This window comes from Apteryx mantelli, chromosome 21, assembly GCF_036417845.1.
Source record: "Apteryx mantelli isolate bAptMan1 chromosome 21, bAptMan1.hap1, whole genome shotgun sequence".
Taxonomy (NCBI): domain Eukaryota; kingdom Metazoa; phylum Chordata; class Aves; order Apterygiformes; family Apterygidae; genus Apteryx; species Apteryx mantelli.
Window position 1 is genome coordinate 1,168,392 of NC_089998.1, and position 20,288 is coordinate 1,188,679.

At 38.7% G+C, this 20,288-nt stretch overlaps 1 protein-coding gene across 4 annotated transcripts; it reads right to left on the reverse strand.

Annotated features, from left to right (window-relative positions):
* Positions 1–725: 725 nt before the first annotated feature.
* GOLGA1 (golgin A1) lies at positions 726–19,365 on the reverse strand. 4 transcript variants are annotated; one of them, XM_067309345.1, is made up of 23 exons: positions 19,344–19,365; positions 18,672–18,983; positions 17,173–17,263; positions 16,127–16,201; positions 15,527–15,624; positions 14,967–14,999; positions 14,071–14,199; positions 13,605–13,774; positions 13,071–13,182; positions 12,848–12,943; positions 12,274–12,399; positions 11,960–12,055; positions 11,420–11,515; positions 10,994–11,146; positions 10,681–10,776; positions 9,535–9,624; positions 8,198–8,300; positions 7,115–7,272; positions 6,504–6,665; positions 6,300–6,359; positions 5,242–5,412; positions 4,107–4,193; positions 726–3,274 (listed from the first exon to the last, which is right to left on the reverse strand). In XM_067309345.1, the coding sequence occupies exons 2-23, from the start codon at positions 18,804–18,806 to the stop codon at positions 3,194–3,196; spliced, it is 2,418 nt and encodes an 805-aa protein (XP_067165446.1). In that variant the 5' UTR covers positions 18,807–18,983; positions 19,344–19,365; the 3' UTR covers positions 726–3,193. The 4 variants fall into 4 exon arrangements, with proteins under 4 accessions (XP_067165446.1, XP_067165447.1, XP_067165445.1 ...); XM_067309346.1 differs by lacking the exon at positions 19,344–19,365 and having other exon boundaries at positions 13,605–13,762; positions 18,672–19,116; XM_067309344.1 differs by lacking the exon at positions 19,344–19,365 and having other exon boundaries at positions 18,672–19,116.
* Positions 19,366–20,288: the final 923 nt, after the last annotated feature.

Genomic DNA, 20,288 nt, shown 5'->3' on the forward strand with positions numbered 1-20,288 from the left:
CAAATGTAAATGTACTTGCTGTAGGAAGTGAAATCAAGCTCAGCTGTTCACTGTATCTTAGAAAAGGCCTTTGGATATAGTGCATAATTACCCATGACTTGATTTTACACTCTTGCCCATGCTAGGAAGTCAAGAAAATACTTCAAAACTTATTTATTAACCTATTTATGCATTAGTTTATCCTAATCTCTAAAGGACCATTTGACAGCATAATAAGCAGCTTCCTTTGAATGAGTGCAGGTGCTCCATCCTTGATTTGCCCAGATAGAAGAACACAACTACTCAAATGGTCACTGCTTCCAACTCAAGTTACAGCACCTAGGTAATAGTCTTCAGTTTCTACAGCGTCTCTCTAGAAGCTCATTTTGCACTGTGCATATGGAGTCTGACGGGTATCTGTTAGGAAGGAGACCAGGCCTCGCTTCCTTTTGTCACAAACAAGTGTGCTCCAAGTGAAGCAGCTGGTAAGGGAGGCTGTATTTCACTTGGTCTTTGTTTTTATCAGCTGCTAAAAGTGCAGTAACAACTGTCCCTGGTGAGAGATGACTTCAGGAGTCATTCCTGGCCTAATCCTCTATGAGAAATAGGGGCCTTAATTATATGGCTGACACGCCCATTCTTACCATATATAGGAAGATGGGTTTTGTTTCATTCTTTAAAATTCTCTCCATTTTAAATAGCTATAGCATCCCAGTGGAGATAACCAGAACTATAAAAGAGAAAAATCAAGATTAGCGTTTTAATCAAAAATGTATTGCACCACAAATTTGATAGTGTTTCATAATACAATCCATATTTACAGCAAAGAAGGAAAGAAATCCAATGGCCATAGAAAGGATTATGTATACCGTTGTTTTTATACAAGGAAAAAGTGCATTAGCTTTTTAATATATGTATACACACCATTCTTGCTCTGATATATAAAGAAAATTCAACACAACTAATTTATGGTAAGTTGATCCTGTAGGAACTCTGGGATCTTAAATTGAAATTGTGTTTGTTAGTAAATACATAAATCTCAGAATATTTATTACTATTTCTTCTAGGTTCCCTGTACTGCTTTTCTTACTGTTCAGCAGTAACCTTGCAAGCCAGGATCAACTTAAACCGATTAGTCATTCAGCAGCATCAGCAAGAGTAGATGAAATCCTGTCCCTTGGTCTCGGGTCCCTCAGATGCAGGGCAGGCCCAAGGGGACGTTCCAAAGAAAAAGACTTTAGGGAACAAAATCTGGGCCCTTGCCAGAACCCACAGGGTTATCCTGCCCCCACTTGGTTTCAGTATAGGAACACTTGATACAAATCTACTTTTTGATTGTCTATTTTCATGTTAAAGCAGAGCTGTACTCTTCCCGTAACTTTCCTATGCTATGCAGTTAAGTGCTATGAATCAAGTTACTAAAGACTTTGTTTGACAAGCTTCAGTATACTGAAAAATCTTGTTGTTTTTCTTCACTTTAAATAAATATAGCCTATCTACAAACTGAGGAGTGTCACTTTTGTCATAGTAATAGCTACTTTGAGTATCTGTGCCTGGCTACTTAAAATTTGGTGAGGTCAGCTAGGATATGGATTTGCAGCACATTTACTACTCCTGTAACTGACCTCGTGTGGAAGGATACTTTCAGCTTTACCACAGCGCGAGTGTGGGCAGGGAGCAGCTCACATGCTGTGACTCTAACACTGTATCTTACTGCCACCACAAAGGTCATTCAGACCTCTGACAGCAAAGCTAAGTTAAAACCCTGAACAGTGACTGTATCTATCTCCACCAGAGTACAGGTTGAATTTTCTTGAAGATATTTAATAAAAATATTGTAAGAGAACTACCAGAATTGGAGCCTGCTCATTGAATGCCACGCGTATGTAATTTTTTGAAAATATATCCCATTTTTAAGTCAGATTGATTACTGCTTCTCATTTTCATCCATTTTTCTGGTTAGTGACTAAGGACAAAATTCTGCTCTCAGTCCTTGAGGCAAGTCCCAGCTTGGTCCCCTTTTCCTAAGGTGGAAGAAAGCAGGCTGCTGGAGCTAAAATTCATTGAATAATATTTTGATTTTGCTCTCAAAAAAAAACAAACAAAAACTCATAAGCAGTGTTCCTTTTACCATGTAGTTAGGACACAGTTAATAGCCCGCTACATGTCCGTAACAGCTCTTTTAAGCATCAGTAATTGAAGTACATAAAACCACAACCAAAGAGGCAGATACTGGTTAAGAAAATCTGTTGCTAGCAAACTTGCACAGGAAAAAAACCAACAAGGTGTTTAGTACCAATATTCTTCACCCTTTGTCACTAGAGTTTTTTTTTTCTTTTAAATAAAAGGTATTTTCAGTGTGCATTTACAATACCTGTAATTCAGCTTTAAAAATTTAAAATGGTTTACTATCCCCTCTTCCCCAGGTTAACAACCTATGGTACAGACTAGTAGATTAGTTTTAAAGGCGACTGAGTATTAGGTACTATAATTAAGACCGTTTTAAATATTATTTTTCTTTAAGAAAAGTAAAATCAGACAACTCTAAAGTTGTGCTCTCAAATTAAATAATCATCATCATCAACATGCAGCCTTCAGGACTGCAGGCCAGGATATATGCACCTTAAATTACACAGTGATATGAAAAAATGCAAACTATTAATTATGTCAGTATAACAAGGCAAGGCAGATTTTTTTTTTTTTTTTTGGTTAAAGCTCCTGCTCCTGTTCTTTGAAAGGCTTTTCAAACCGTCAGGAATTCAATACAGTACTGCCAACATTCTTTTCATTGCTTGCTTTCCACAGCGAGACAAGGAAGCTTTACTGTACCTAGAGTTATTCAACTCTGGCATTTCATAACAGAAGCTGGAATCACCATCGTAACAGATGCAAATGTTAGAAGCTTGAACTGCCAGCACCAGTGTTAGTGAGGTTAACATTACCCTTTGGTGCCAAGAAACAAGACCGATGAGCACAAGGAGCTGACTTCCATTAAGAGACCATCGAGACGACAGTCCCTGGATCCAACCCAAGAGAGGTGTTTCAGTTTGTGGTGAAAATTCTCCTTGCACAGTATTACTTTTGTAAACAGTATCAAAGTTCTTGTACAAAATACTGCAATGACAGTGATTAAGACACACCTGAATTAGTGTGTTGAGTGTTCTTTTCACAGAAAATAAGTGGCTAGATGCTGACTGCCAGTTTTCAGGTTCCCTTAAGACCATGGTGTCCTTGGGCTTGAGATAGATGGCCGGATACTGCCTTTAGGAGATGGCTTTGACCCAAACCACGACATCTGGGAAGGGAAAGCACAATATATATTAGGCTAGTTTCCCACTTTTAGAGAAGCTGAAGATTTGGAAAAGAATGTAGTACACATGCATCTCCCCATCATTTGATGGAAACAACTATTTATAAAACATGCAACACTGCATAATGTAGACTAAGAAAGTGAACATAATTTCACACAGTCAGATCTGGAAGAAACAGCATCCTGCTTCTGTAAGCGAAGAACACTGAAGATAACATTTATGAATATTCCTTCAAAATAATTAGGGTAATTTAATCACAGTGTCCCTAGCCAACCTAGTATGAGAGTTCCCTGAGCGAGATGTCAAGGAATTCTCCCTCTCTTAGATTCGTGTATACTGAACATGTTTAACTTACTGAGTGGGCAGAGAGAAATGCAGAGCATCTAAGGAACTGAGGCAGCACTCATTGATGAACACACACTAATAACCACCTATCCAGGGGCATACAGAAGATCTTGTTTTATGCAGTGGAAAGTAGAAACAGATCATGTGTCTAAGTCCAATGTCAAATGACAAAACCACGAATCCAGTGTCCTACTCTTAAACATGAGATTGTCCTAGCAAAGAGCTTCTGGCTACACACAGTGCTTAGTCCACTGGGCAATACTGTGCTGCTTTTCTGAAGCACTGGAAAGTTATATTATATTTACCTTACTGAAACAGACAATTTCAACATGCATATATGTGATTAGTGCATACTTGAACATTAAGTGTTATTGTAGCTAAAGTATGGAAAAAACACTTTTCATGATCTCCCAGCATCTAAGAATTTTCGTTCCTTTTGCTGGTAGTCTACAAGCAGAACAGAACCCTTACCTTGTATTCCAAGGTTTCTTTAAGCATATTTTCTTCCTCTTGTGAAAAATTCAGTAACACAGATACAGCTTTAATTAGATGGAATGCCTGAAAGAAACCACAGTAGTTGGTTGGTTATGATGCTCTCGGTCTCTACATTCTGGATTATGGTGCAGCACAGATTTTTTGTAGGTTTGGTCACAGGCTTTTTAGTCGCAACTGTGAAGAGCAGAGCAGGAGCCTTCCATAAACCCCCAATAGATGAAGATGGCCTGCATGCTATTTCTTCTGTTTGTGTTTACTGGCTTTCTGTTCTTTAACAGTGGTTTACATATTTTAAGGGAAGACAAATTGGGCAGCCTAGTTTATTAGAACATAGAAGAAGCATTGCTCCTGTGGCACTGCATGTAGGCAGGAAAGAATCATGCCATTTTAAATATACACTTAAGTATAGTAACTCTTTAGTACTAATATTCTTAATTGGACACATCATTCAGAGACACTAAAGCAGTCAAGCACTCAGGATACCATGGAATTGCACATCTATTTCTTGATCTTACGGTAGCTACCATCTGATTTGCAATTAAGCAAAGTATACTGCTGGCATGACTTTTTTTTACCTATAACTTTTTTGACACTGAATGTGGAGAATGTAAAGGAGCTCTAAACGCACAAGGAATTAGCTCTTAGAGATCAACAGCAAGTAGTTTGTGTCTTTTTGTTATTTTTATATTTATTCTAATTTATTCTCTTCTATTTATTTTTATATTTATTCTACCCTGAAAAGCATATGGAGCATGTAATTAGTAGAGAGGGAATGTCTTGCAGTTTTGAGTTTTTAAACCTACAGATATAACTACCTTTTAAAAATTTATATTTCCCTTTCGTTTAGTTCATTATAATCTGTACTTCTAAACATACACTGTCAGCTGTTTTGTTTCACTTTGCTGAAATCAACTTCTTTTTAAGTGCAGAAACTGCACAAACTTCTTTTTAAGTGCAGAAGTGTAGAAATCAAATAGAAGTGTCCTATTTAGAACTTGCTATATCTGCATTTATTTTACATTTGCATTTAATTACATATATCTGTTGGGTAGCAGGTGGCAGTTTCTAGAGGAAGGCAGACTAGAAAGAGAAGCTAAGCATACATCTTTACCTCAGATTCCCGGCAGGACATGAATTTTAGTACAACATGTTTAAGGTATTCAAAGTTTATCTCCCTTGAGTCATTTAAATCAGAGTTGTTCGTGACAGTCACAGAAGCATTAGGCACTTCAGAATTTGTTTTTTCACGTACTTCAGGTCCCTCACTGTCAGGCCTTATTTTCTAAGAAAGAAAGAAAGAAAGAAAAAAAGAAAAAAGTGCATTGTAGACTGTGTCAGTTTAACACTGGGAGAGGATTCAGGTATGAGATGTCTAATACAAAGGGCCTGTATCCTCACAGTGGGTACAACCTGGGTATCAAGAGGACAAGCTTCTCCTCATCCTTCATGGGATCAGCAGAGAAGTGTCTTCTCCTCTCCCTAGACTCCAAGACAGAAGCTAGTTGCTGTTAGTGTTACATGTACATTACCCAAACCAGCATGGAACTGGGTCTAGGCTAGAAATTGTCATCTGACAATTCACCACAAACCTGCTTTGTGCTTTTTAAATGGGGGCTTTCTGCAAAAAGCTCAGAACAAAAATCACAATATCAGAATATTTTAAAGACTTTTTTTTTTTTAAGATAGTAAATTTTTTTTCTTGGAGAGGAAAACTGTTGTAAGAGGGATTAAAGAAGAATTTTCCCCAGGGCAGACATCACTCCCATGGTAAAACTCAGCTGAGTGGCAGCTAAGTATCAATCAAACCTCAGTTCTTCTCTCTACAGACATGTATTAAACGCTCAAGGTTACCAAACACAGGTCTTCTATACCTATCGATTCCTCAGCTGCAAAACTGGTAATCAGAATAACAGTGTTGCAACTGTTTCATTCTGTGTTGCATGAGTTGGGTGATGATGGGTACCGTCTATTCAATGAATCATTCTAGATCATTTGTTATTTATTTGCCTATATTGAGGATCCACAGATCTGCCTGCAAATACAAGGAAACTGCAAACATGCCTGGTAAAAAATTTACACTCTAGCTAGCAGTCAAGCTTTCAGAATTAGTAATACAAGTAACTGTGGCAGTAACTGCCATCTGGAGAGACTAAAAAGCATAACCCTTACCAACTCTTTCTGGAGCGTTTTTTTGAGTTCTGTCATTCTCTGCTGTAGCTGCTTTATCATCTGTAAGTAGAACAAAAACAGTGTTGTATTTTGGTATCTTGTTTAGACCTATCTTTCTGTGGCTCCAGCTTGGGCAGCACCAATTATCAGGCTTCTTAATTACAGTGGGAAAAACTAATAGCTGTTTCTGTTGTTTCAGTTTACCTTGTTTTTCTCAGCTATTTGCTGTTCCAGCTCTCTGTTCTCTTTTTGAAGTTGAATGATGTCTGCAGCTGCCACCTCTCCATTCTGTTCCATCACACGGTTTTCTGGAGGATGTAAATGTTTATTATTCAAGGCTCTTGCTGATTCCTCTAGTTCTGAAGCCTATAAAAGAGTAAATTGCAGAGGTATCACGACATTTGCAGCCCATGAACACTCCCCAGTGAGAAAGCTTTGCTGCTTATTTATTTATTACCAGAAAGCCTTAGTGGCAATCTAGTTGGCTACAACAATTTCTCACTGGCCTGCTTGGTGCTTTTCAGTCTCTATCTCATTGGTTTCATAATGGTTCTCTCAAGACATTTTATCATTCAAAGAAAGTAAGGTGCTGCCTTCTCTAAGCCAGTCACAGATCTGGCAGGAAACAGCTTCCCTTAAGAAGATAAGGAACAACAAATAACGATGGCCTACACTGCTGGTGTTTCAGGCATGAGCAAGGTGACAGAACAAACAATTCCAAGCCCATGTCATCAGGCATGATAGAACCAGAGCCTCTTGCAGAGTTATTTTTTTCCTGAAAAGTCTGAACAGAGCAGATTTGCAACTACACTCACATTTCTCTTGTGTTCTCTGGCCAGCAGGCACTCCTGTATCTGCAATTTCAATTCATCGATTTCCTTTCTTGCTGTTTCTTCTTTCTCTGCTGCTCGGCTATTACTTGCTTCTATATCAGATTGCAACTGGTGCATTTGCAGCAAGACAGCTTCACGGTCTGAGGAAGGAAAGACCTGCTTAGTATCAGTCTATGAGTCAAAAGGGAGTTGCTAATTATCCTTCTTAAACAAAGCAAGTTACAGTGACAGTAAATCCTGACCTCTTCACATTGCTCTGTCATAAAAGACAGAAAGACAATGGAGTTTAAGCCACCCAAGCTCACATACATGTCATTGCAACAGAGAAGTCTGGTTGTCTGAAACTCAAGTTTTAATACTTAAAAACGTAATTATCAACTATATCTCTTTTAAAAGAACATGGATCCCCATCACGAGTCAGGGCTCTCCAGAGAAGGAGAAGAATGAAGGCTGTGACTGTGCAAGAACAATCTTGGGGCTGAGCTGTACGCACAAACGGCTAGCTGGCACAAACGGCTACTGACAGATGGCAATCCACTGAAATGGTACCAGCAAGAAGCTAGAGTTTTGTTGCCTTTCTAAATAATGACAACACACAAAAGAAACACTGATGAGAAGTTAGGAACTGAATGAAGATAATTATATATTTTTAGTATGACAGTGTGACATATTAGTTTGCAGCTGCTCTTCAAAAATGTAAATAACTACTTTCAAGCAAGTGCAGATTTGAAAGCAGTGCAAGAAAGCAGCAGAGTTTTTGAAGGGCATTTCTTTATTTCATGTGTTTTGTGCAATACATTTATCTACAAAACAAAGTACAACAGGATTTGTTACTTATGGCGTATAAACACACAACACCTTTAGTAAGAGAAATGTGTGTTTTTTTTCTTTTAAGGATACAGTAGACTGTCCAACTGATATTGAAATGTAAGATTTTCAAAATTCTAATACATGAAAGATGGAAATAAATCTAGAATTTTTACAGTCTGTAGAAAGGTAAATGCAGAACTATAGACTACATTCAGATAAAGCTGTCTGGGATGTGGTGAACTCATTTGGTCTAACCTTGACTGAGCTGGTTTAGTTCTTCCTTCTTTTTTAGAAGCATGTCAGATTTTTCATCGATCAGCTGGTCCTTTTCCTCTATTAAGGAAGTCAGATGTGAAACCTTGAAAGCAGACAAACAAACAAACAGAATCCGTTAACAGTATAAATCTAGAACAGGTCACGGAAGGATTTCAGCGTATCTCAGAGCTTCAGAACCTTTTTTTTTTGGTGGGAGGAATGGGAGAAGAATTCTCATATCAGTAGCAAAGGCAGTGACTGGTACCTACAACCTGTACCTACAAGAGGCTGCCTGAGCTCTGTGCTAGGAACATACTTTGAAAAAGTGGTTCGTGCAGCATTAGCGTCAGATGCTACAATGTAGAAATCTGTGATCTATTCAAAGGCTCACAGAAGACATCAGCTCCACAGCACTGGCCTCATTAAAGAACAGAGATGTCAATATGCTGCCGGAGCTAAAGCATTCTTCTGTTTCTGGTAAGCTCTGTCCCACAGTTACAGATTGCCTCGTAACCAGCAGGTGGCAGCTGTGAGACAGCCACGGTGCAAAACTGCATTATTCACCATTCTACAGCTGGACCAAGCAAGCATAGATCTTCAACAGCTCCAGACAAATAGAGAAACCAGAAGATGGGACTGAATTCAGTAAGACTTGCTCAGTTGACAGTTCCCAGCTTAAACAAATGCAAGCTCACATTATCTACTAAGACCATTTTTAATAAAAAAAAAGACCATAACAAGACTATCCAGAATTTACACTTGCTTCCTGAATACAAACTCTTCTCTACCTTAGGATGAAGTTTGCAATTTTAGAGCTGCTGTGCTTCAGAGAGACATGATACAAGCACTGAAGGGAACAAAACCAACAGAATATATCATTGGGTTTTGTTTTTGTTTTTTAAGAACTGCTAACAAGTCAATGGATCAGGATGGCTGGCCCACTAGAACTACGCACCATCTCACAGACTGAAGTGCTCTGAAACATCAGTCACCTTCATTCTGAGCTTATCTGTTCATCTGTTATTATCTGGTCTTTCCTTCAGTCGTTTAAATCCAACTGCCAGAACTTGCGGTAATTGAGCCTACAAACTTATGAACTTCCCTAACTTTGCAGTCAGCAGCGTTCTACATGCTCCCGCTGAGATAACTCACAGAAGTTGATTACATTCTTGTGTACACATTTACACAGACACCCTTAACTACTGCCGTCTTGCATGCTGAAGATATGATTTTGATTAATGTTCCTGAGTATTATGATAATTAAGCCCAAATCTAGTCCGATCTGTGCAAGGTCAACACACCCAAACACATTTTACGCTGTGTCAATATTAACTAACCTGCTGTTGTAATTCCTCTTTTTGTTTTCGTGTTTCTTCCAACGCTTTGGCAATTTCAACACTGACAGTCTCTCTGCTGCTTAATTCCTTCTGCAAACCAAAGGTAATTCAGAGGTTACTTAGGAAAACTAAAATCCAGTCGGTCTCTCATCTTTAAGCCCAAATTCATTATCAAGTAGAATGCATGCATTTATTAACACATCATGATTTAAACTTCCAAATGAGACTTACTGTTAAGTTTTTACCAGTGTTGACTTAAAGCTGATAGATAGCTAGCACTCCTTAGAACTTACCATAAACCCAAGAAGTTATATTCAAAACCTTAAAACACCTTCTGGGCATCTGCTAAAATAATTGATTTTCATTTCTCTATTATTAAAACCATTATCATATCATGCCACTCTTGAGGCAGCTGCATTTCGGTGGTAGGCAAGGAAACCCTAACATTAATTTTAGAGTAATTCAGTATTCCATTTAGGTCTATATGAATTAAAGGATTACTGTTATCTGCAAATGTAAGAGCAGCACAGAAATGTATAGAAGAAGCTAAACACATCCAACATTAAAAAAAAAAAATAATCTCTTTTTAGCTTAAAGTCTGTATTACAAAGTGTCTCCTTCCTACAACTGACCTTTAAATCCAACTATGTATCCAAGAGTAGCTAGAGAAAAGACTTTCAACAGTCTAAATTTATATTCGAAAGAGTGAGCATAAGTATATATATTGGTGTGAAAAAGGAAAAAAGAAAAGAAAAGAAAAGAAGTATAACTAAAAAGCTGTAAATACCTGACAGAGTTCCATTTAGTTTTTAACCATTTTAGAAGTAATTCTTATGAATGGAATTTGATGAACTGTTATTCTCATTACTGCTAACAGGATTCAAAAGCTCTTCATGCCTGACAATATGGGAATATATAATTTCTGCCTGATTTAGGTAGATCCAAGCATTCTGTTTCAAGAAAGGATCAGCTATTTGTAGTGCTCCTCAAATGCAAATCAAGTGTCAAAGAAGATTTATGGCTCTAAGTATATACAACCTGAATCTAATGTGATTTTAAGTACTGAGAATGGAATACACTTTGCCATTAACTGTTTCTCAAACTAGGCCCCAAATTTAACCAGTCACTAACCAATTAAGCCCTTACCTTTAGCCTGTCCAGTTCAGACTCTTGTTTTTTTAAAGAACTCTCATACCCTTCTCTGCTTTTATTAAGATTTTCATTTTCCTTTTCCAATTGGCTCTGTAAAATAAAGTTGGCTTAAGTACTAAGCACAAGTATTATCATGCTTTGCTTAAACAATTAACACATCCAATGAGTTGCTTTATTCATACTCAGTGTCTCAAAGTATTAGATCTTTTGTATAATGCTAGAAGCTCTGAGCATGCTAGTTCTACAAGTTATGTCAAAATCATTTTGCAAAGACTCAAATGCCCCACTGAACAGTTTCAGTACTTACTAGCTTGTGTTGAGTAGCTGTTTTATCGAATTCCCAAGATGTTTTAAGAGCAGTTATTTGAGACTCTAGCCCAGCAACTTTCTCTTCATATTCATGTTTCACACTTAAAATCTGTTGCTGCAGTTTACTTCTTTCATTCTCTAGATCAGTTTGCTGAAGAAAAATAAACAACACTAGGTTAATAAAATAGCATTTTGAAGCTCTGATACAGACCAGACACCATTTCATATTACAAATGCCCAAAGTGAAATAAAACGGTATTTCTGTGGCAGCAGTGTCATGTATTCAAATACAGACACTAGAGTAGGAGACAAGCAGCAAGAAAACACTTGAGTAACAAGACCAACACACAGGGAATTGAGTGTCACTGGAGATGCTGAAAATCAATTTGGTACTGGTCAGTGAAACATCATGCGGAGTACTCACCAACATCTGGATCTGCAGATCCTGCTCACTAGCTTCTTCCTTGCCCTTCTTTAATGCTTCTGTTGCAATCTGTAGTTCTTGTTCCAGTTCTTTTTTCTAAAATACAACCATATATTAACTTCCTTATCCATTGGCATCTACATGCATGCAGAATGTGGAATGACTCAGTTGGATAAGTTAAACATTAAACCCCTGAAACTACACAGTTCGGAAAGACTGCCTACTTGACACATGCAGCTTTTTTCACAAACTCCACAAATTCTCTCTCCCTCTAAACAATGCCTGCACTTCAGCTGCTTAGTTCTTAGTATAGGGAAGATAGGCATGAAATCCATAGCTTCATAATCAGTAGCACTTCTCCACTCCTCAAGGTGAGATCATCACCAGAGACAATGATCGATAGGACTTTCCTTTCAAGACTAAATATGACACACAGTCTCACTTTTGGTTGAGAGCACAAGCGTAGTGAGGGGAGGAGGTGGTATGGGGCATAAAGAAGCTGGAAACAGTAGCAATTTGTAGCGAAGTAACAAATAATACCTGTGTTTCCAATAGGTTCACAGTCTCAGCATGATGAGTTCTGTCTGTTAGTAACTGCTGCCTGGTTTCATCCAGTTTCTGCTCAAGAGTAGTTTTCTGAAGATTGTGTTGGAGAGAAGAATGGGGCAAAGCATGGACAAAGATTATTTTACTTTATTTTTTTAAGATACCCTTATATGTTCCAATACACACTGGAGGGACAAATGTGCATGCATTACCTCATCGTACATTCCTTCCATGGGTAATAAGCAATGCATGTCCTAAAAGCTCTCCTTAAGATTGCACTTTTAAGCAGTCTATAAAAGTAAAACTACCTCCTTGAGAAGTTCCTGCACGTGTTCATCCCCCGAAAGATTTCTTTCTAGCTTCTTTTCCAAGGAAGACACTTTTTCCTGTAGCTGTTCAATAAGTTTATTTCTCTCATCATATTCAAGAGTCATCTGTTGGAACAAGAAATCACAAGATCTTCTTTGTAGCCAAGCTTTCATCTAATCCATTGTGCTTTGAGTTGAAAAAGTGTCATTAGAAAGAGAAAAGTCCTATTTGAAAAGACAATATGATTCTGAAACACTTTATAGACGTTAAATTTCAAACCCACTGCGCATTACCCAAGTACACATCTTTATACAAGTCAATAGTAGATGCATCTGAAAACACTTAATCTGCTCATCCTTTCAATACTAGTGTATAAAGAATTTATTAAACCTTCAGTTCTTATAGTTTCAAATAAAGCGTGAAGCACAAGCACATCTTTAATATATTTGTTTTCTAGAGAAAATTCAGTCAAAGTAAAAATACAACTAATACATTCACAGACAAGGCTCTGGGAATTAAAACTAGATCAAATAAAGTGCTTTCGGATCACACACAAACTAGACAATAAAGTACCTTTTGCTTGTGTTGTTCATATTCCAGCTTCAGAGATTCATGCTCCACCTGTAACATTTCCAGTCTCTTCTCACAACCAGAACCAGCAACTCGAGCCTAAAAATTAAAAAAAAAAAATTACTTGCTTTGAAACTCAGATTTCCAAAACCATGTAATTAATATCTAATCCTACTTCTGTAGACAGGGAGGTCTTTGAATCAAACCTCACTTATCTCAAACTTACATTTTGCAGGTCTACAGACAGCTGCTGAATGACAGTTTGTAGCTCCTGTTCTCTTAACTCCAGAGCAGTGATCTTATTTTCTGCATTTGTCTCAGCTGTCATTAGTTCATCTCTTCACAGAAAGAGAATAAAAAAAGTAACATAGTGTGCCAGTAAAACAATCTTTAGAGATAATTTTGCTTCTTATGAAAATAGACCAAGCAACACCAACAAGACCTTTTTGGCCTCAAACCAGCCATTGTCTTGATTATACATTTTACACAAAAGTAAGGGTTAAGCATTAGGTACTACAGAGCTCCAAACTAGGAGAAAAACATTATAACAAGCTTACAAAATCCTAAACAAGTTATTACTTTAATTGGCTTGAGAAGAAATCAATAAAAATCTGGCATGTACATCCACATACTAGAAGTGATTATACAGTCAGTTTACTGCATATATAAACTCTTACAAAAAGGCAGAGTTGGGAACCAAGTAAAAATACAAGGGGAATAAATACACTGCTCCTCACAGCACAGCACACCACATCCATACCTCTGTGCCTCTAGCTCCAAGCACTGCTGCCGCAACTCTTGAAGATCTTTTCTTAGGCCTGATGACACACTGCTTGTATCCTGAAGCATCTCTTTAGTGTGAGTTAGTTCTCGAGTGCATGCCTCTAGTTCCTGTTCTGCTTTGCTCAGAGATTCTTCCTTTTTCAAAAGCTGAATATTAGAACATTATCTTTGACAATACAGATGACCCAGTAACACTGATAAGGAATTCTCATTTAGACTTATCTCCTTTATTAAGTTATGAGCTTCAGCTAAATGAAGTAACTCCCAGAAAAGGCAGTGTTGAAATACTCTATGTAACACTGTATGTGTGTTCATACTGGTAGGATTTCGATGCTGAGCAAGTCTGCACATAAGTATCAAGGCTAAAAAAAATTATTGCAGTGGTACTATTAACTAGGTATCCTAAGAGAAATTTTAAAAGTCTTGTTTAAAAATAATCTTACCATATGTTTAACTTTGGCCATCTCCTGCTGCTGAAAGCCCTCCAGTTCATCAATTTCATCTCTCTTTTGAAAAAGGTTTAAACTCTGCTCCCTCATTTCTTGTAATCGTGTTTCAAGCATTCTTTTTTCCTGATAAACCAACAAAAACAAAAGGATTTCATGAATATCTGTACACTAATTTCAAGTCAATGGGAGTTTAGTTACGCTCTCTGGAAAAGGAATCTTGTCTTGCATCGATAAAGGCTCTCTGATGGTACTATATATAGAACTAGGACTTCTTCAGAACTCATGTTGTAGTAGGCAGCATGGAATAAATTACTTCAAAAATCTTTAAAATTTTGTCTTCATTAAAGTTCAGTCAAGTCTCACTTTAAAAAACAGTATAGAAGGTAACTCAAGCACAATATTACAGGTAATTAATTCTTAAAAAATTAAAAATTTACAGCCAATAGTAACGTGTTTAATGTCTTCAAATCAAGATACTTTAAAAGAGATTGAGCTAAACAGCTGCAACAACTACAGCAAGATTGAATTCATTTTCTAAAAAAAAGCCTACAAAATAGGTTCATTTCTTGTATGAAATAGATAACTTACTGCAAGATCTCAGAACAAGTCCCCCCCTCTTTCTGCATCCCAGCTGCTCCTCTATAAGGAAGTAAACTACTCTTCTACCTTACAGTATCACAACACCTTTCTCACTGCAACCCTCATTCTTTACTTCCCCACTCAAAACTAATTCCAGAAATATCTTCTGAAGTAACAGGGCTGGTAATGAAAGCATATCTCTGGCTTCAGTCATTGAACAAAGATCAAATAACAAAAAGGGCTGAACAGAGCTGAATCCCAATAAGTATACAGATCGGTGTTTAAAAATACAAAAATTAGAGCTTAATTACCTTTTCAACTTGACCCAATTTTTCCATCCACTCCTGAATGAGAAAGAAAAAAGAAAAATAGAAGAAAAATCAAAATCCATTTATAGACTTTTGAAGACTGCAATTATGATAAAAAAAGAAATTTTTTTGTACTGTTAAGAGATGTTAAACTGTGGTAATGATTAAAAAAGGAATGACTAAAATAAAAATAACAATAGGATTTAAATATAGAAAAGCTGAGGAATCATTTATGTACTTGAATACGTAAGCTTTATGCAATTAAAATGAAAATGACAATAGTTCTCCTGTAAAGGAATCTTACCAAATACAAAGGTGAGCTTAACTACTTTAGAAACTTCTGAGGGCTTTTTTAAAATCAACAAGAACATTCAGAACAATGACAAGTCCTACAACAGTTCTTACATTAGCACTTAATGTTCCTTCCTTTCTTTGACCTCAGCAAAGTAAGCAAAAGCAGTGCGGAACAACTATTTTCATTAATGGTGACACCTGCTGACTACACCAAGATCATGCACTCCACAGCTGGTTAAAAGTTCAGTTGTTCAAGCTGTAACTATTACCTGGTCCTTTTTTTCTAAGGCCAAAGCCATTCCTTCAGCCATCTTGGCTCGGTTGGCCTGGTGAGCTTCATTCTGCTCCTGAAACTTCCTCATGGAGGCTGCCAACAAAGAATCACCAGCTTTATTACAAAGCCATCTTGTTAAATCGCTTCTCAATTTCCTGTATGTTATTTATAACTTTAAAGAGTTTCTTATCCAAGTAATTAGCCCCATCTTGACTCTCTAGCACTGATCCTGTGCCATTTATTACATCACATTACACATTTGCTCGCACATTAGACAATTGCCAGAAACAACAGAAGACATGGGTACTGTTCCTCACTGGATTATAACAAGGCTGAAGGCTTCAAAAAAAATCTCTCCCCAGCATTAGCCACAAACTTGGTAAAGAGAGATTAATGACAACTTTGTTCAATAGCTAAACTATAGCTGGTTTTTTTACACTGTAAGAAAGATAAGCACTTGGGCTCTACTTTTTTGCAACCTAGAGGTGCACAGTTTGAAAGGAAATGCATTTAAAACAACTGTATAAACTCATTTCTTTCCATCTGCACTTAAACCATAACAGTTTTCAACTTAAAAAAAAAAAAAAGTACGTACAATCCTGATGCTTTTCTAATGCATTTTCAAGCTTCTCTTTTATCTTCTGCAAGTTTCGGATCTGATCAGCATAATCTTGTGTGAGGAGGGAGAGGCACAGACCAGGAATGGACATACATTGGGGAAGGAAATTAAAAAAAAAAAAAGAAGAAAAAAAAAGATGAGTGGAAAACAACAATGATTTTCTCAACTAGAAAATCATTTCTGCTGAGGAAAACTTGGGTAACCATAAAAATGAAGACAAGCAAATCCTGTCTATGCTGTCCATAGGGTATATGGTTGGTACAAACAGGAGGACCTGACCTAGGTGTGCTCATTACACAAAAAGGGCAGTAGACCTGGTACCACAGAACGAAGAACTATTCCCACATTTTACTCTATTCAAGAAGTGACCTAATTTTACTTCTGTTTAGAAAATCTCTCTCTTAAGAGTGAATGAGAAGACAGGGGAATTCAAAGAAGCTTGTACTTTTGCTCCATAACACACTTCAACCTGGACTCTGATCCACTCCATACAACAGGGATGGAAAGCAGTGTCAGAACAGAGTTCTTACAAGACTTTTACAGGACAAGGTATGATCGTAGAAAGAAAAACAGTCTCCACGTTGTTTTATACCAAATCCTTTGCTTTTTATTTGTTTGGGAGTTTATCTTTTTGTGGAGTGTTTCTGTCAACATCAAAAAGCATAGATCTTAACAGACGGGAAATCTCACATGTTCTGAGTAAGTAAGAAAAAATGATGGGGAAAGGAAGACAGCATCCAGTGAAGACTCTTTCTGTTTAAAACACATGGACAGAAAGCTATCCCAACTGTTCAAAAGAATCACACAAATGTTGCCAAGAAATCAGCAGAAAAGAGTCAGTCAATCAACCTTTATACAGTCAGCTTTACTGGAAGCTACGTAGATGACAATCAACCATGCTGCTACAAATTAAAGTTTTCTAAAAAAAAAAAAAACATTTTTATTAACAAATTAAAACATTTAAGTTCAAAGGAAAAATATTTCCTAAAGTAGTAAGGTTTTATACAAATCAAGACACATACCGGACAGTTTGACCTCCAGTTTTCTTATCTGTTCATTTCTTCTCAACAACTGGGATGAAAGATCCTCTCTAGAGCTGCTTCCATCAGAAGCCTCAATAGAAAAACAACACCCATGTAAATTACAAAATTTAGAAAAAATGATCCTGTCATATACTAACTTTAAAGATAATAAACACTATCCCACCTAGGAATGAGGTTTTCATTTTTCACAAGGGAAGAGTTGTACTAGCACAGCAGAATGTATAAAAGATGCTGAAGAAGAAAAAGAGTAAGGGCTTAAATGGTCAGCTCTCCAGTGTGGGCTTGTTCCATGAAATACAAGACTTTTAAAACCTATAGCTGCAAAGTATTTGTTCAAACTGACCACTGAGGACATGGCATAACAGAATGACTGGAAAAAGGAAAAATTAGGTTATACAGTGCAGGTTTTGGGATGGGTCCAAGTGAAAGGTGTCATTTTGGAAAACTAAGTAACCGGAAGAAGGAAAAGTAATACTTTTCATGTTGAATAAATTCCCTTAAGTGCTCATGCAATAGTCATTCCATGCAAAATCCACTGCATAGCTAACACATGATTCTTTACGTGGTTTTTTTTCTATACAAAAATCAACATTAAGAGCAATTAAATGGGAACTGCTAAAACAACTCATTCTTGAAGGGAGAAGTTTTATATGTGTGTGCGTGTATATATATATACACACATACATACATACATATACACACACACATATATACATATACATACATAAACATACACAGACAGTAAAACAGAATCATAAAGGGACCTGCTGTGCTAAAGCACTACAGCACATATTAACTGTTGGGTCCAACAGTGGTGCTACGCTATGACTTAATCCAGGTTTTGAGAAATACGATAGCCATCAAGGGGCAGAGGTGCCAGCGTTACAGGGTTTCATTTATCCCACGCACAGCCGTAATTATACAGCTTGCTTAAACAATACTGTATAATGAATCAGAGTTTAAACAAGACGTCAGAGGAACCAGAAGTTTTACTTGAATGCAACAAAACAGAATACGTTTTCTTGGCAGTTACATAAACAATATGCTCAAGCAGTAAGTGTACCAGAAACCTGAGAGGTAAACATAGAACCAGATCACTGCTAACACCAGTATCCAGCTTCCTTGTCTGCTGCTTCAGTAATTACTTCTGCAGGTAGGTATCTTACACTCTGCTACAGATTTATTCAGTATTTTGCATCTGTTTAACAGTGTTCTGTATTGAGATAGTTTTGTCACTTGCTTTTACATAACAATATAACCTTCCTAGTAACTACTCTTAATATATAAATATTTTCTCTTCAGTAGCTACATTCACTGAAGCTAGTGATTCATCTACATGTTAAGACCTACACCTACACAAACATCCTATATACCAGAACACATACCCAGCTCATACACCGGACTTAAAATGGTTGCCTGTCAAGCCGCACTGGAAATGCTGAAACAAAAAGCAAAATCCCAAGCAAAGTGCAACTCACAAAGTCATCTCCCGAGTCCGCTCCCACGGACGTGATCGACTCCTTGCTGACAGACCTAGGTATCCTGGCAGCTCCTCCCGGGCGAGGCGCAATAGCTGCCTCTTCCGCGATCTTCTTCTTCAGTTTCGCAAACATTTTACTGCTCCAGAGCCCCGAAGTAGCCAGGTACTTGGAAGAGCCGCTACCTCCGATACGGCTAGTGCACGGGTGCTCCGTGTAAAGCTTCCAGACGTCGAGATTTAATTTCGTGCCTCATCCACTCAGTTTTATTGCATCTCTAGTTCCATTAAAGCCCTCATGGCCTAACAGCACCTGCAAATTAAAGAGATAAGGTTTCCGTACCAAGGATTGCCACCAATATTCAATACCTAACAATAACTAAGTGCCTTTTAATTTCATACGTGCCATAACACGCTCAGAGCGCAGAGCAGCAGCCGCGCAGAGCAGCCGCGCAGAGCTCCCGCCAGCCCCGAAGCGCGCCCCGGGCGGAGGCAGCGGGCCCGGCCGGCGACTGCCGAAGGGCCCGGCGAAGCCCCGCCGCCGCCGCCGCGCCGCGACCCAGCCCCCGCCCTCCCCCGGTCGCCTCGCGGCGGCCCCGGCCCGGAGCGGCGCGGCCCCCCCGCCCTCACGTCCGTCCGCGCCGCGGGAGCCCCGCCCCTCGGCCCGCCGCACCGGCGCCGCCGCCGCCGCTGCCCCTGGCGACGCCGACCCGGAAGCGCCGCGCGGGGCCGGAAGCGCCTTGCGCGCGGGCTGCGCACGCGCGGGGCGGGGCGGCCGTTGGGAGCCGGCCCGCGCCCCGCCCCCTCCCCTCCCCTCCCCCTCCCCAACGGCCGCCTCAGCCGCGCGCGCGCCCCCCGCCCCACCGCAGCGCAGCGCAGCGCAACAGCCGTCTCCTCACATAGAAGCGTTTGCCACAGTTTATTAATCATAAACTCCTTCCATACCACCAGAAAGGCAAGGTATTCATGACAACAGCCAAATCATATATGTCAGAAAACAAGAACGTTACGTCTTAAACAATACGAGTCTATAAAAGATGTACACAGTTGGATCTCCGCGGGGAAGTCCGTCACGGGGGGGGGCGGCCGGCCACGACGGCGCGCGGCCGCCACCTCACACCTGCGTTACACGAGCAGAGCGGAACAGTACACAAATAAAAACCTAACGTAACAAGGAACAAGAGAGCACGGCTCGCGTACAGCAAAACTAAGGGAAACACGCGGAAAGCTAGTGGTTCCAGGGGCAGCTGACAGAAACAAAAGCATACACGAAAACTGCTTTGCGGAAGTGTCACTGAAAAAGGCTTAAACCTTGGTAATGGCAGCAGTAAGCAGGCCTTGTGTTTCATTTTTAATTACTAATACAAATCAACGTGGAAACTAAGATCTTTATTTTTGAAATGGAGTAGTAATATCAATTCTCACTTAATTTTAGTTTTTACTTTTCCCTGAAATTTTCAGCAGTAATACAAACATACTTCTTTCCTCCCAAAGACACCAAAACCAATGGCAGAATATTCTCTGGTAGTACATTGCTTTGGTGATTCACAGATCCCTTGCAAAAAAAGTCTATTTGCTCCAAAAAGTTTATTTATATATCTCTATATATTTTAAGTAA

What these genes read in the sequence shown, in the direction of transcription:
- GOLGA1 (XM_067309345.1), bottom strand. Translation starts at nt 18,806, where the DNA reads ATGTTTGCGAAACTGAAGAAGAAGATCGCGGAAGAGGCAGCTATTGCG. An exon ending in AATTGGGTCAAGTTGAAAAG is followed by an intron (nt 14,200 to 14,966) that starts GTAATTAAGCTC and finishes TTGGTTTATCAG; the next exon opens with GAAAAAAGAATGCTTGAAAC. An exon ending in TGTCTGTAGACCTGCAAAAT is followed by an intron (nt 12,944 to 13,070) that starts GTAAGTTTGAGA and finishes TTTAATTTTTAG; the next exon opens with GCTCGAGTTGCTGGTTCTGG.